The 16,644-nt window shown below is 36.9% G+C and overlaps 1 protein-coding gene and 1 pseudogene across 1 annotated transcript in view; both read left to right on the forward strand.

The window, feature by feature from the left end:
* LOC150088271 (pyruvate kinase PKM-like) overlaps positions 1-16,644 on the forward strand; it is a 552,820-nt gene that overhangs the window by 195,387 nt on the left and 340,789 nt on the right. Inside the window, exon 5 of the mRNA XM_090369430.1 lies at positions 1,661-1,847. Within this exon, the coding sequence (XP_090225556.1) occupies positions 1,661-1,847 (187 nt within the window). The remainder of the gene's footprint in view (positions 1-1,660; positions 1,848-16,644) is intronic.
* Positions 15,568-15,686, forward strand: LOC150088272 (5S ribosomal RNA; annotated as a pseudogene).

Genomic DNA, 16,644 nt, shown 5'->3' on the forward strand with positions numbered 1-16,644 from the left:
GCACTATCTTTTTCGGATCTGCACCATCGTTTATGGCACTGTATAAATATTTGAATTGATTTTGTCGGCTGGTGGATTTACTAAACGCACGATTTTGCATTGCACGAGGGTTTCTAGGAATACAACTATCGTGTTATACGAGGACTAACTATACTAAGATATTATTACACTGTGGTTATTAGAAATAATTATTACTTATTACTCTTATTACTTATTGCTCTGTGGTTATTAGAAACGTTGAAAGAGATGTCGGTAATTCGGATCGCATTTCTTGGAAGCCAAACAAATACGACGAAGAAAAATTATCCAATGCCATTCCTTCGCTGTTTCAAAAAAAGGCGTCATTAGAATTTTTTCCACATTTTTAGATTTGATTCAACAATTTAAAGCCATGACCCAATGATCAGGTCGTTTGACCGCGAGCGTAACTACGTAAAATTGTTGGGGTTCTCCTCAGGGAAATCCAGAATAATATAAAACCGATTCTTCGCTTTATAAAAAAAAAAACTATGAAATATGATATCCCTACTATTTCAATTATGAATTATTTTTATTGTTAATTAAATAATTAATTGAACAATTAATTTAATATTTCTTAATATAAATGTTACATTGCCAAAATACATAAAATGCTAAACATTTATACTCTTCCCGCTAAAAAATCCGCTATCCGCTATTTCATATTTTTATCCGCTAAACCTGAAGCAATTCCGCTAAATCTAGCGGGAAAACCGCTAAAATGGCAACACTGCATCTATCCTACATCTGTCTTTCTTCAATCTGAATTTATGCCCTCTTAGGTGATTATTCTGAGCAAGAGGAAGAATCCCATTGGCATTGAGCATGCTCAAACCATTCAACGCTTTATACACCTCTATCAGATCACCTCGCCAGTGCCTAGTCTCCAGACACTGTAATTTGCAAAACTTAAGCCTTTCTTCATAAGAGCAACCCTTTGTTCCATTCACTAATCTTGTTGGCCTTCTCTGTACTCGTTCCAGCAGCTCTACATCCTTCTTGAAATGAGGCCTCCAGACCTGTATACAGTACTCAAGGTGTGGCCTCACCATTGCCTTATACAAGGGAATAATCACCTCCTTATCCCTGCTAGAATAATTCCTGTATATCATTGACAAGACACCATGAGCTGCTCTTGCAGACTGTCTGCACTGCTCAGAAAACTTCATATCTGCCTGCACAATTACCCCCAGGCCCTTTTTGTTCTCTACCACTGTCAGTGTTGTACTACAGAGTTGATATGTTACTCTGGGATTACTGCTTCCCATATGTAGTACTTTACATTTGTCAATGTTAAACGTCATTTGCCACCTCTCAGCCCATCTGCTCAACTTTTGTAGATCCTGTTGTCATTAGTGTCATTAATTTTTTCTCCTTGGAAAAAATTAATGACACTAATGACAGTACACTGCTGTCAGTACACGACTTTGTTTAGAAAATGAGAACTAAATACTTTCATATACTAAATACTCATGCAGACTTTACTTTAAATAAATTGCTTGTGAGGTTACTTAATTTAAAATTTTTTGGATCTTTTTATCTACATATACTGTAAGTTGCATAATAGTTTTATGCATTTAAATTAAGAAAAATGTGTAATTTCTTAAATATTTTGAATACAATAATAATTTTTTTAATATAGGGACCTACTGCTGAAGTTGAAATGATGAAGGGTGGCACAGTAAAAATAACAGTTGATGATTCTTACAAAGAAAAATGTTCATCTGAAGTAATTCATGTTGATTATAAGAATATAGTAAAAGTTTTATCAAGTGGAAGTCGTGTATTTGTGGATGATGGTCTCATTTCACTAGTTGTTAAAAACGTTGGTGAGTAAGATTGCATTATGCATTTAATAGCTAGAGATGGTTAACAATACAAACAACCTTGAAGTATGCAAGGTTTTTGAATTTTTTCAGGATTTGGGCAACAATAAATCTAACCAATCAGAATAGAAGCAAATGGAAATGATATCACAGCAGGAATGGATGTAGTCTCCCACAACTGCATCCATTATTCTCTCATTCTTCCTAAAATGGGAGATTTTAGGAAGATCTCAGGAAGAAGCACTGTCTCTCAATGCCTCATCTGTGGTCACCGCCTTGTCCAGCATTAGAATCCTAATTGTTAAACTAACCTTGATGGTAGATTATGCAGCTAAGTTTTCAATAATAAATTCTGACCACCCAATTGGTTAAGAACATCATCTACCTATGAGATATTTCAAATAAATATTGAAATAAGTGAAATAATTTGCTTTTTTATTTATCAGTTTCTGCAGTTATTCTGATTTGTCACTTCATATTTTATTTAAACTTTTACAGAAACAATTTAAATTGTTTAAATAAGGTGACAGATTTTATATCTCACTTTGTTTTTTTAATGTTATGTATCTGCTAACTCTCCAGAATCACAACAGGAGTTCTGTATTTTTGACCTGTTCTCTTGCTCAACATCCTAAAAAATGTAAATCTGCAGCATTGCCATTAAATTCAGAATTTTTTTTTAATCATCAAATTAAAGTTTGGTGTTTCATCACTAGTCAACAAATTGCTTATCAGGCATTGTTTGTCTGCATTGCATAAAATTAAAGATGTAAAACATATAGCATGTTTTACGCCATTTATTGTCAAAAAAAAAAAAAAAAATGAAATATATTAATTCTGAAAATTGCAAAAAGAATGTTTTCGACATAAAATAGAAACATCAGTCTCTTGATATCTCCCATTTTTCAAGTTTAAAAGACTGTTAAGTGTGCACAATTTTGAACATAAGCATATATTTCTGCTTATGTGTAGAAATATTAATACACTTGGTCGTCGACTTACGACCTATGCGACTTACGACCACAAAAAAAAATAATAAATTAATAATAAATCATAGTTACATGTATCACAAAAATAGTAAAAAAATCCATTATTTAAACAATATAACAATTGGTTAATTTTAAACTAAACTAATTATAGCATTAGGTATGCCATAGTACACTGCAAAAATTCAAAATGAATATGCAATCTTCAGAATCAGTCACATTGTATAATTAATTATAAGTACCTCCCTAATCAGCACGCCCAACCCCCACTCCCCTAAAACATGCTACTTAAGTTAAAAATAAATTTTATATGTACAGTATTGCCTGGCGATATTTGTAGGCTATAAATTGTTTATGCGATAAACTGACATGGCAGTAAACTGCTGGCGGTGAATTGCGAGCGATAAACTTTCCTAGACTCCTATCTCACATACACTCAGTCCTTTTCAAGCATCTGTTGCGTGTGGTGTATTAATTCAGTTTCTACTGAAATACTGTACCCATAAAATGTTTAGAAGGAAAATGCCTTCATCTACATATACGCCAGCTAAGAAGTCAAGGAAAACTATTGATTTAGAGTGTAAAATGAAAGTTATCCAGCAATATGAAGGCGGAAAGAAAGTGAATACGATAGCACGTGACTTGAAGTTATCACATTCCACGGTATCGACGGTACTTAAGGGCAAAGAAAGAATTCGGGAAGCTGTGAAAGGTTCTGCACCTATTAAGTCTACAATTTTAACCAAACAATGACAGGGACCCATCCATGAAATGGAGAAATTGTTGTTTATATGGATGGAAGATTTAATACAAAAAAATACACCCATGAGCCTTCACACAGTGCAAGCGAAGGCTAGAAGTTTGTTTCAGAGTTTAAAATCACGCGCCGGAGATGATTATGCACAAGATTTTCAGGCTAGTACTGGGTGGTAAAGCGTTTTAAAAAAAGATTTGCTTTGCATAATGTACATATCACAGGAGAAGCAGATGAAGATGGAGCCAAAATATTCGTTGATAGTTTCGACTCTTTAATCAAGGAAGAAGGTTATCTACCGGAACAAATATTCAACGTAGATGAAACCGGCTTGGAATGGAAACGCATGCCTAATCGTACATACATACACCAAGAAGCAAAAAGGATGCCAGGATTCAAAGCTTTTAAGGATCGGTTAACTTTGTTGCTTTGTGGGAATGCCGCGGGTTTTAAGCTGAAGCCTTTTCTCATTTATCATTCAGAAAACCCTCGTGCATTTAAGCACACACTGCCCATTTACTACCGTTCAAACCCTAAAGCTTGGATGACTCAAGCACTGTTCGAAGACTGGGTCATGAACTGCTTTATTCCCCAAGATTGTGAATATTGTGCAGAGAGAGGTAAAGATTTCAAGATTTTATTGATTATGGACAATGGCCCTGGCCACCCCCCTCATCTGGACGACCTTCATCATGATGTTAGGGTGGTTTTTATGCCACTTAACACAACCACTCTTATTCGATCCATGGATCAGGATGCTATTTCAGCATTCAAGGCTCACTATCTCAGAACGACATTCGCACAAGCCATCGAAGCGATAGATTCTGATGCTGATTTAGCTTTGCGAGACTTTTGGAAGCAGTACAACATTCTTCAGTGTGTCAAGAATATTTCGACTGCATGGGAATGTGTAACAAAGAATTCTATATCGGGAATTTGGAAAAAATATCTATAATGTTATGCAAATACTACATTTGAAGGATCTGAAAAACGAGAGGAGCTGGAAGTGATTACAGAAAAAATAGTTAAACTTGCAAAAAAATCTTAAATTAGAATGTGAAATAGAAGATGTAGAGGAGTTGCTAGATTGTGAGACAAAAGAACTTTCGGATGAACAGTTGATTGAATTGGAAGCACAGAGAGTGGCACAAGAAAAAGCGAGGGAGGAAGAAGAGAAAGAAGAAGAGGAGCCAGAAAAGAAATTCACTGCAAAGGGTTTATCAGATTCTTTTTCGCAACTGATTAAAGCTCTCGCCAGTTTCAAAGAAATGGACCCTAATATCGAACGATTTACAAAGGTTGAACGTATCATTCAAGATGCTGTGCGTTGCTACCGTGAGATATATGAAGAAAAAAAGAAACAAACTGTTCAAACAAAGCTCAGCATGTTCCTCAACAAGAAAACATCTCCTACCTCAACCCAAGAACATGATCCTGATGATCCACAACCCAGCACAAGCAAAGATTAAAAATTGATTTTGTAAATTTCATTTGTATTAATTTTTACATTAATTTTAGATTGTATTTTTGTGTTTACAGTACATTATGTACAGTATTATTTTTCACATTATGTACAATATAATTATAGATCATAGTTTTGTATTTTTATAAACAGTATGAATAATAAACCCATTAAAATGTAGAGAACGTTTGAATTTAACCTCCTAGAGAGAGATAGCCTAGGCGTAGAAACAAAGGTATGTACAGTATCGCTAAGTAAAAGATAAAAACATTACTGTATTTAAAATTAAAAATAAAAGATGATAAAAATTTTAAAGATTAAAAAAATATATTATAAAGACGATAAAAAGATTAGAAAGGTTAAAAAATACTGTTAATAAATATATGGCCGACATACAACCAGATCGACTTACGACCTGTCAGTCAGAACAGAAGTCAGTCGTAAGTTGACGACCAACTGTAAATATATATAAATAAAATAAATAAATCTCCAGCCATTGTTAATCCACTGCAGGATGGAGGCCTCCCGAATGTCATGTTGAGGAAAATGGACCACAGTCTGCCACGCTGGTCCAGTGCGAGTTGGCAGATGGACTGATATTTAGCAGCCAGGGGCTTGAACCCTGTTCTGCTCAAAGTGAGTCTGCTATTGAGCTCCTGCTCCTGACCACTTGGCTATGAAGGGTGTGTGAGTGTGAGAGTCAATCAGTCACATACTATTACTTACTTACTTCCATTTCTAAGATTATTTAAAATTATTTTAAGTTTTGTGCACTTCACTATACACAATTTTAAAAATATGTATCGATATAAAAATATTTTTCACAATAAAACAATTATCTTTGGAGAATATCAAGAATTCACATAGTAAATAGAGAAATATGGGTTTTGTGTTGCCCCATTTTTGTAAAAGCAATAATAAATCTTTGAAAAACGATGAGGGTAAACAAGTAGGAGAAGAGAAAAATAAGTAACCTGAAACTATAAACAGAGTGCTAGTACCATGTTGCACTCATCCAAAGAGCTAAATAATTGCAGTGCATTGATCACCTTACAGACTCTTGTGCACAGTTTTTGCATACAAACCTTATAACAAAGCTTAATAGTTAAGCTTTTACTGGAATAGTTGTTTTTTGGAGTTTTTTTTTCCTTACTACTCTTCCTTACTATATTAAGGAAGAGAAAAAATTTAAAATTTTAATCATGATTAACCATTACTGCAGAAACGATATTTCTGAGGCTCACCTGTCAGGTAAGCTGCCACACCACTGGCTTAAAAAAATATATATTTTTTGATTAGCATGTTTAATTCTTGCAGCGAATATAAGTGTTTGCAGAAATAACGGGCTACCGTCAAATCACAAAGCACCTGACATACAAAGGAGGTTTGGTCCTGGAGGTTGTCGCAGACATTCTCTTAGATAGGCCAGACAAGCTGTGCTTGCTACCTGGGAATCTAAAACGCTGATGCAGCTGATATTCAGATGACGCTCAAGTCAAGTGGACCCAATTTTGACAAAGTCCAGAAGGTCTGTGACAGCCAGATCCTCTGCTTGCACCTTCACGATGGTAAGACTGTTAGTAATCCGGGGTATAACCCCCATATGCAAGCACACCTATGGGTGTGATGTTCGCACCACGCAGAGGAATGCCCCCCCTCTGTTGTTATCAGGCAATACTAGGTGTTAGATGACTCTCATCAACTGGTGCAATACCACCACTTTGCTTATTGGAGGCTTGAAGTGGTGGAACCCATGTTTAGTCTCCAGAGCTAAGTTCCAGTCAACCCTTCCCCATCTCTTCCACCATGATTGATGTCTCTTGAAGTTATGATGAACACCATGGCGAGATCCAAACTTCCTTACATTTCGAGAGTACTGCTCTAAAACGGTGTTCATAGGCTGGCTGATAGTTCGTACTCCAGACCAAATCTATTGGTAACTCTCTAGGAGGATTCTGGATCAGCTAGCGTATAATCTTGCTGCCTCTATTCTGCCAGATAGTGACTGGAGGGAGTCCGAGTAGTGTGTATGCAGGGGAGGGGCATTGTCGAGGTCATGTTATGTCAAGGATCTGGCTATATTCTTACCATGCATATGCTATATCGAAAAATTTCATTACTTCACACAGCATGTCTCTCCCCCCCCACACACTTTTTCTTACTATTGAATACACCATGAATTGTCAAACCAATAGAGCAAACTTATCTGTGAAAAGATCTAAATCTCCCAAACACGTCCTAGTTCATTTCACAAATATACATAGTCTCAATTCTAATCTTAACGATGTCCATTTCCACTTACAGTCTGCCAAACCGCATGTACTTTTTCTGAACAGAATCTCAGTTAACAGTTGATTCAACTACTGCTCATCTCAGTTATCTATATTATTCACTGTATTATTCCTTTCACCTCAAAGGTGGTACTTGTGCATATGTCCATTCTGATATCCTCTGTTAGAGATTGGTAATTTCAAATCTCCTCTTTTCAATCTTCTCTGGCTTAAAATCTCTCTATCTCATTCTGTCAAATTCATCTGTTTTCTCTACTGTTCTCCCAAATCCACTAATCACTTGGAACTGTTTGACTTCCCCTCTTTGCAACTTGACTTTTTTCCAGTCCAACTTTCCTAAGAATGAGGTAATTTTCCTTGGTGATTTCAACGTTCACAACTCCGGCTTGCTTCCATTGTCTAGTCATCAGCAGGTCGAGATGCTGAAGCATTAGCAGAGGCATATGATGCAAGAAAGCAAGCATCAGCATGAAAGCAGCATCAACAAAAAAAAAAACCAAAAAAAAAAAACCGCTCCCATTTCACTCCTCCATTCGTTTCAAACGCCTGTCAAGCTCAGCCTTAAATTTATTTAGGCTATTAGCTTCCACAAAGAAAGATGGAAGCCTGTTCCGCCAATCAACTACCCGCTATTCTACAACTATCTTTCTTCAGTTTGAAACTCTGCCCCCTCAGGTTCTTAGTCTGAACAAGAGGAAGAATCCCATCAGCATTCAGCTTGCTCAACCCATTCACGGCCTTATACACCTCAATCAGATCACCTTGCAGGTACCTACTCTCCAGGTGCTGCATTTGGCAGAACTTAAGCCTTTCTTGGTAAGTACACCACTTGGTTCCCCTCAACAATCTTGTTGCCCTTCTTTGTACTCGTTCTAACAACTCTACATCCTTCCTAAAATGAGGCCTCCAGACCCGCACACAGTACTCTAGGTGTGGCCTGACCATTGCCTTGTATAACGGGATAATCACCTCCCTGTCACTGCTAGCAAAATTCCTATATATCATTGACAAGACTCCATGACCTGCCCTGGCAGCCCATCTGCACTGCTCAGTGAACTTCATATTTGACTGCATGGTTACCCCCAGGTCTTTTTCACTTGCCACTTCCCTGAGTGTAGTACCACAGAGTTGGTATGTTTCTCTTCTGTTATCACTACCCATAGGCAGTACTTTGTATTTGTCAATGTTACACTTCAGTTGCCACTTCTCAGTCCATTTTCCCAACTTACCTAGATCCAGTTGGAGTAGCATACTGTCTTTACTGTCATTAACAACACTGCCAACCTTTGTGTCATCTGAAAACTTGGACTTTAAAGCTGATACACCTTCTTTAATATTAGCATTAGTAGAGGCATATGATGCAAGAAAGCAAGCTATGCAGCATCAGCCAGGAAAAAAAAAAAAAAAAAAAAACAACAACTTCCACTTGCAAACCTATTAGTTTAACTTTTGTTTCACGAAAATTAATGGAGGCACTGGTTAAAGAAGCACTGCACGATCGACTAGACAAGACTTCAGTTATAGCTCAGAAACAGCATGGGTTTGTTATGGTTACCCTTAATGCCCTACGTCTCCAATTTGTACAGCAGTCTTCCATGTGTAACATTATCAAAGGCTTTCCTGAAATACAAGTATATGATATCAAATTTATTTTTGGCATTCAGTTGATTTGTGACCACATCATAGTATCCAATTAAATTGGTCAGACAAAACCTCTCTATAACAACCTCATGATGTTTCTGAGCTATAACCGAAGTCTTGTGTAGTCGATCCTGCAGTGCTTCTTTATCCAGTGCCTCCATTAATTTTCCTGAAACAAAAGTTAAACTAATAAGTCTGTAATTACTTGTGTTGTCCTTTGATCCTCCTTTGTGAATTGGAGTCATATTTGCACATCTCCAGTTAATGGGTACATTCCCTGAGTGTCCATGGAAGCTCTCATGATTATGGGCAAGGGTTTGCTTACTTCCTTTTCTGCCTCCTTTTATATAACTTTATAAATTCCATCCACCCCAGATTAACAGTAGCCTCTGCCAGCGGCTACTGTTAATCTATTATTCTGTGTATCCCCCAATCCTGAAGTTTTCCGACCCACCTAACACTGCCTCGATAACATCAGCAAATATTCTTACACCCTTTCTATTTAGCATTAGTAGAGGCATATGATGCAAGAAGAATATGATGTATAAGCTTTATGCAGCATCAGCCAAAAAAAAAAAAAAAAAAACCACTCCCATTTCACCCCTCCGTTCGTTCGAAATACCTGTCCAGCTGAGCCTTAAATTTATTTAGGCTATCAACTTCCACAACAAGGGATGGAAGTCTGTTCCACCAACCAACTATACGCTGGCTAAAGGCAAATTTCCGCACATCTTTCCTACATCTGTCTTTCCTCAATTTGAATTCATGCCCTCTCAGGTGATTATTTTGAGCAAGAGGAAGAATCCCATTGGCATTGAGCATGCTCAAACCATTCAAGGCTTTATACCCCTCTATCAGATCACCTTTCCAGTGCCTAGTCGCCAGACACTGTAATTTGCAAAACTTAAGCGTTTCTTCGTAAGAGTAACCTTTTGTTCCATTCTCCGTACTCGTTCCACCAGCTCTACATCCTTCTTAAAATGCTGACCATTATACAAGGGGATACATGCAGTTTTTGCTTTAAGAGCTCTCGGGTCTGAGACATGGGCGATTACAAGGGCCCAGGAGAAGAAGATGGAAGTGGCGGAGATGAGGATGCTAAGATGGATGTGTGGTGTGACAAGGAAGGACAGGTTAAGAAATGACTACATTAGAGGTACTTTTAAGGTAGGGCCTCTGAGTAAAAAAATACAGGAATCTAGGTTGAGGTGGGTTGGTCATGTGGAACGAAGAAGTGAGCAGTATTTAGGGAAGAGGTGTGAAAAGCTGGAGGTGATAGGGAAGTGGAAGAGGGGGAGACCTAAGCTGAGATGGAAGGACAAGGTGGCAGAGGCTTTGAAAGAAAGAGAGAGAGAGAGAGAGAGAGAGAGAGAGAGGAAGCCCTGGTTAGAAAGGAATGGAGGAAGAAAATTAAGGAAGGGAATGCCAACTCCATATGAACGTGGGAAGAAGGCGAGGACAAAGAAGAAGAAGAAGACTATATACTATACTAAGCTAACGCTATCTAGTATGAGATATACCGTATTGTATAACAATGACGGCAAGTTGCGAACGGTAAATCTGTGGACACTAAGTATTACTTAACTTCCAAAATCTCGCCATCTAAATTCAGAATAAACCAAGGATCTTGACTAGGGCTATAAGCTACGTATAGAAAATAATTTAATAGAACAGTTAAGTCAATAAAGCCTCTAAATATAGCTAAAAACTTTGTGTTCGCTGGAATTTCAAAAACTTGTTAAACACATGGATTGGATACCCTTACCGATACTAAGTAATAACCTACAAAATCTCTGTCGAAGTTAAAAATTAAACTAAGTTCCATAACTAGGAATATAAAGCTAATTCTAGAAAATAAATTAATATATCAATTGAAGTCAATAAAACAGCAAAAATTTTAAAAAATTTCTCCCTTTGCCGAAGCTGTAAAAACTTCGCCTGCACAAGGCTACTCTTGTTCCCACACCTCATTTATCTATCAGAATACTGAACAATCCTAACCATACAGCCAACATGCTTGATCTTTTTCTCACAAACAACCCCTCTAATTACACAGTTGAAGTGAGTGGTCCTTTGGGCACCTGAGATCACAAATTGGTGATTGTCTCTTCTCCAATGGAGCCTTTACCTCATGGTTATTCCCAACCTTGTATCGTTTGGCCTTACAAGAATGCAAAATGGAATTACCTGCTAGATTTCTTTTCCTTGGTTGGATTACTGTTTCAAAACTTCTGATGTCAATGTTTGCTCAGATCGTATCAGTGAAATTATTCTTGCCGGATTGGAATCCCATATTCCACACTCCACTTTAAAATCTTGTCCTTTATCTAAACCTTGGTTTTCCGATAAATATGGTAAGGCTGTTCAAGAGAAGAATGTTGCGTTTCGTAACTGGCTTGTTAACAATTCTTTAGTTTCATTTTCTACCTACACCAAAGTTCGCAACAATTGTAAAGCAGTTATTAATCAGTCCAAACTGGCGCCTCCGTAGCCAGGTGGGCAGGAGCAGCAGTGCGTAGCACATGCTTCTTGATTAGTCCGGGGGTTCGAGCCCGTGACCACCAAATATGGAGGATGCGGAAAGGTCAGGTAATGACCACCGCATATCCCTGGAGCAATATGGCCTTAGTTGCTAATGCTCCTGAAAACCACATAACAACAACAGTCCAAACTAGATTTTAAACAGTCTGAGAGTAGAAAACTTCCTACTTGCCCCAATGGTAGTCAAGCATTCTGGTCTCTTACCAAAGCTATATTGGAATTATATTGGGAGTCAGACTGTTAGATAAGAAGAGAAACACAGGGATTATGTAGCAAACTCAAGTTAAAGTACATTCTTATCAAAACTAAAAAACTAAAATGTTTTGGGCAGGACATGCAATGGTCTTGGGCAGCCCAAAGACATGATCACAGATGGACGAAGAAAACAACAGAATGGTACGTATGAGGAGCTAGAAGAAAACCTGGAAGACAACGGCGGAGATGGATAGATGAAATTCATGAGTTTGTGGGAAGTAAATGGATGGCGATTGCACAAAACAGAAGGAACTGGAAAGTTTCTGGAGAGGCCTTCATCCTGCAGTGGATTGAAAATGGCTGATAATGATGTTGAAAACTATTGGCTGCAACTTTTGCCCATCTCTTCCCTCACCTCTGTAAAAATCAGATTGTTCTGTTGTCACTTCAGCCAAGGATAAAGCTGACCTGCTAGCATCCCATTTTTCTTCCAACTCATGTATTATTGATCTTGGTAAAACTCCTCCAAGCATTTCCAATATTTTCGCCATTCAATGCCTCTTGTGGTCTTCATCAAAGGATGTCAGAAGGATTTTCACAAATCTTGATGCTCAGAAAGCTCCAGATCCTGGTGGTATGTCTCCACTTGTTCTCAAAACCTGTGCTCCTAAATTTACTCCAATTCTTTGCCACCACCTTTTGAACTTTCTTATTCCAAAGGTGTTTTTCATTTTGCTTAGAAATTTGCTCATATCCAGTTCCTAAAAAGGGTTACAAATCCCTCCCATCTAATTATTGTCCCATTGCAATTACTTCTACTCTTCCTAAAGTAAATAAGAAATCAATTAACCGCCAAATCTTAAACTATCTAGAAAGCTTCCATCTGATCAATGATCGCCAATATGGATTCCATCAGTATCGATCCAATGGTGATATTCTGGCTTATGTTACCCATTTTTGGACTAATTCAATGGAAAAGTTGGGTGAAACACAAGCAGTTCCTCTTGACATTTCAAAGGCTTTTGATCGTGTTTAGCATAAAGGTCTTCTAACCATGGTTCCATCTTATGGTTTGCCAACTGTTTTTAGTAATTGGTTATCCATGTTCCTTTCTGACTGCTCACTGAGGGTATGGTGGATAGTTCTAAATTCTCCAGTAATGCTGGTGTCCCCTGAGGTTTACTTCTTTCCCCCACTCTTTTCCTCTTTTATATTAATGATCTTCTTCCATTGACCAGAAATCCTATCCATAGTTTTGCTGATGATAGCACATTGCATTCTACTTTCTAGTTTGAGAAAACTTGTCCTGCTCAATCAGCTTCAACTTCTCAAATATCTGCTATCAATTCCTTAAATTCTGATCTCCAGGTAATTCTCCTGTGGGGCAAAGACATTTCAATGTCTTTGCCCCACAGGAGAATTACCTGGTTCATTTCAATCCTCTTAAAACTCAGTCTTGTCTTATATCTCACAAAAAAGGATTCTTCTACTCCTATGCTTATCTTTGGTGACACTCCAGTTTCTAGGCAAGATAATATATCTCTTTTGGGGATTATCCCGACTTCTAATCTTTCTTGGCTCAAGCACATCACAAATATTATTCCTCTGCATCTAAAAAACTTGGTTTTCTCTTTTGCTCTTGGTGTTACTTTTCTTCCAAACAGCTGTTGACTCTGTACAAATCGAAATTCGCCCTACCATGGAATATTGTTCCCACATCTGCGGCGGTGCCCCAAAACCTCTCTCAGGTTTCTAGATTCCATTCAGAAGAGGGCAGTTGGGGTAATTAATGACTCATTCCTAACAGAGTCTCTCCACTCTCTGTCTCTTAGACGTATTTTTCCTGCTGTTTGCCTTTTCTACAGATACTTCCATTGGCACTGTTCTTCTGAATTGGCTTCTGTAATTCCCACTCTCTCTTTCAAAACAGTCCAAACACTTGCCGTCACCAGCCAACATCCCATCCATTTACTGGCCAACTTCAAACACATAGAACCAACTTTTCATCTTCCTCGTTTATTCATTCAGCTGCCGTTGTCTTAAACAACCTTCCTTCATACATATTTCCTGAAAATTACAGTTTACAGAAGTTCAAGTATAATGTCAGCAGATGTCTTCTCAACCTCCAACCATGCATGGTACAAAGTACTATAGGTTCTATGACATCTCGTTTTTGGGGTGATCATAAAAAAAAAAAAAAAAAAGGTAAGCTTTAGCAGATTATGAGATTATGGACACAAATAAAAAGAACAAATATTTCTTTACTTGTATTAAGAGTAGAAAGAAGGGGATGAAAGACATTGGTCTGCTAGATATCAGTGATTTAAATGTTGAAGATACTGCTCTGGTTGCGGAAAAATTGAATAGGTATTTTGAATCTGTATTCACACATGAGGATTATTTTGAGAAGGGGAAGCCAGAAGTTATAAATTCTAACAGGAGCTAAATGATTTTGTGATAACTGAGAGGGAAGTGGAAGACATTACTGAGGCTAAACATAAAAAAGGCACCTTGACTAGATTGTATCTGTTCAATTATATTGAAGTATGTAAAACTCGTATGTATTCTGGACATCTTTGTCCCTTACTGAATGGTTTGCAGATTTTCCCCCTTTTATTACAGTTAAATGATATTGCTTTCTTGTTTAGTTTATTGCATTCCCTGAAATTATTCCCTTCCATTCCACAATGACTACAAATGCAGACCACTCTCCTAACACATTTGTGAAGTGTGCCCGTAATGTTGATAATGATAGCACATCATTACCAAGTCCAAGTAATCCTAAGATCTGTAGCCTGTGAAAACTCTCTCTTGCTGCCTCATCATAGCCTGAACTCTAGAACCCACTTCCAATATCCAATTCTTCCTTGTTTTGTCTTTATTGCCACAAAAAGTTTCTTACAACGTCACCAGCTATGTCTTCATGCATCATACCTATATGCCCTAAGTTTTTCTCGTACATGTCACACATGAAATCCTCCTTTGTGGTATCATTGTTGGCATCAAAGATTATGATTTATTTACCTTGCTTTTCTTGGTCTTTGTACAGTTATTCCTAGTTTCGTCATTCTTTCATTTTATCTGGTAAATTCTAAATCCTTCTGTGACTCTGCTCTATTATTATACCACAGTCCACTATTTTTCTCATTCTTCTTAGCCTTATCTTCTTCAAATCCTTTTTAAGTTCTCTTTTAACCACATGAAATACTTCAATATTTTTTTGTGTCGATCCCTGTTTAGCCCTCACGATAACCTTGTCTTTTTTTATCTTTCAAGATTATTCTATTCCCATATTTGCTTATTTACATTTACTTCATTCTTACATTTCCTTTCATCACTCATCAGCACATGCTGTTACTTTTAGTTCTGAAATCCTTATTTTTCCTCAGAATCTTTATTTCCTCTTCTATATACAGCGGACCACCACTTTACGATCAGGAATCTATATGATCAAATAACTTTACATTGGACTCTCCATTATAAAATACTGTTCACTATAACAGTATGTGACATCTTTTTTCTGAGATTTTATTAATACCAAAATGTGTTCAGTCTGCCTTGTCACCATCTTCTACATATATGTATCTTTATGTATATATCATTTCCATGATTCACAATCCATTATCTAAGAAGTTATTAGCCACTTTATCACCCAGATCTCAACTTCCTTTAAACAAATTGGCCAACAAATTTTTCCTTTATTTTGAAGTGAAACTTCTTTAGGTGCATTCCAGGCAGTTTTCAGATGGGTGTAACTTGCATTCGTGGACTCAGAGAGGATTGAAAAAATTGCAAAGAAAATGTGACACAGCAAACTAAGATGTAAGCAAACACATCACATGTGCTCTGAACAGACAACTATCATACTAAGCTGAATGCATCGGTTCTCATCCGATCACCAAAGTTAAACAGCATTAGGCCTGGTTAGTACTTGGGAGGGTGACCACCTGGGAATACCGAGTGTAGTTGACTTTTTACTTGTTAGTACTATTAATAAAACTTTACAGATGCCGCATTTTCTCTGAAATATTTTTACAGTGGAATTGCTTCTTCATATCATGTAAACATAAACTCTTAATGGTGCAGTTATTGCAATGTATAGCTGTAAATAAATTAATTAATTATTAATAGATTGATTGCTGATGCAGTAAAAATGAAGAAACTTTGATATTCAAAAACGAACTTCACATTATCGTAAATTATGATGCTAATGGAATTTCTTTGGAGAATTGAATGAAGCAGTCAGTATCATATATTAATGCTGCCTGTTAAATTAATCTGACAGATTTAAATTACTAAATGGAGAGTGGAATAATTACAAAATGTTTAGATCTAGTGAAAATGTTACAATTAATGATTGCATTACCATTTATGGTAACAATTGAAAGATTTAGGTATGTGAAATGCACAGACCGCATGGTCACCAACACATTTTATTAAAACGATAAACCTACACATTCACTAGGGTAGAATATAAAAATGTTTGAAATTGATATTCGATTCTATCCTTGTTAGAGAAAACAGATGTATAGTCATCTTGAGAAGTAACATTAACTCTATTATATAAAAATTATTGGAATACAGTAAGTTAGTATCACAATTTTATTGATTTGGAAAATGAACATCCATGATAGAATCTATTAGTCCTTGAAATCTGAGAACAGGATTGTTGTATTTGAGCAGATTGGAGAGAAAACTGTATTTATTGAAAATCTGTCCAATCACATGAAAGTATAATTATTTGAAGCTTAAAATACTTTGATTAATAGACAAACAGGATTTCTTTAATATGTGGTTGTTTGATTTTCTTTGTTTTCTCAAGGGTAAGAGGAGACATTACTTTAGAAGTGAAAATTCTTTAGGTTCACCCCAGGCAGTTTTCACATGGGAGCAACCTGCATCCATGGATTGACAAAAATCGCAACGAAAA

Source organism: Mastigoproctus giganteus, chromosome 3 (assembly GCF_048544385.1).
Source record: "Mastigoproctus giganteus isolate SK-2022 chromosome 3, ASM4854438v1, whole genome shotgun sequence".
Taxonomy (NCBI): domain Eukaryota; kingdom Metazoa; phylum Arthropoda; class Arachnida; order Uropygi; family Thelyphonidae; genus Mastigoproctus; species Mastigoproctus giganteus.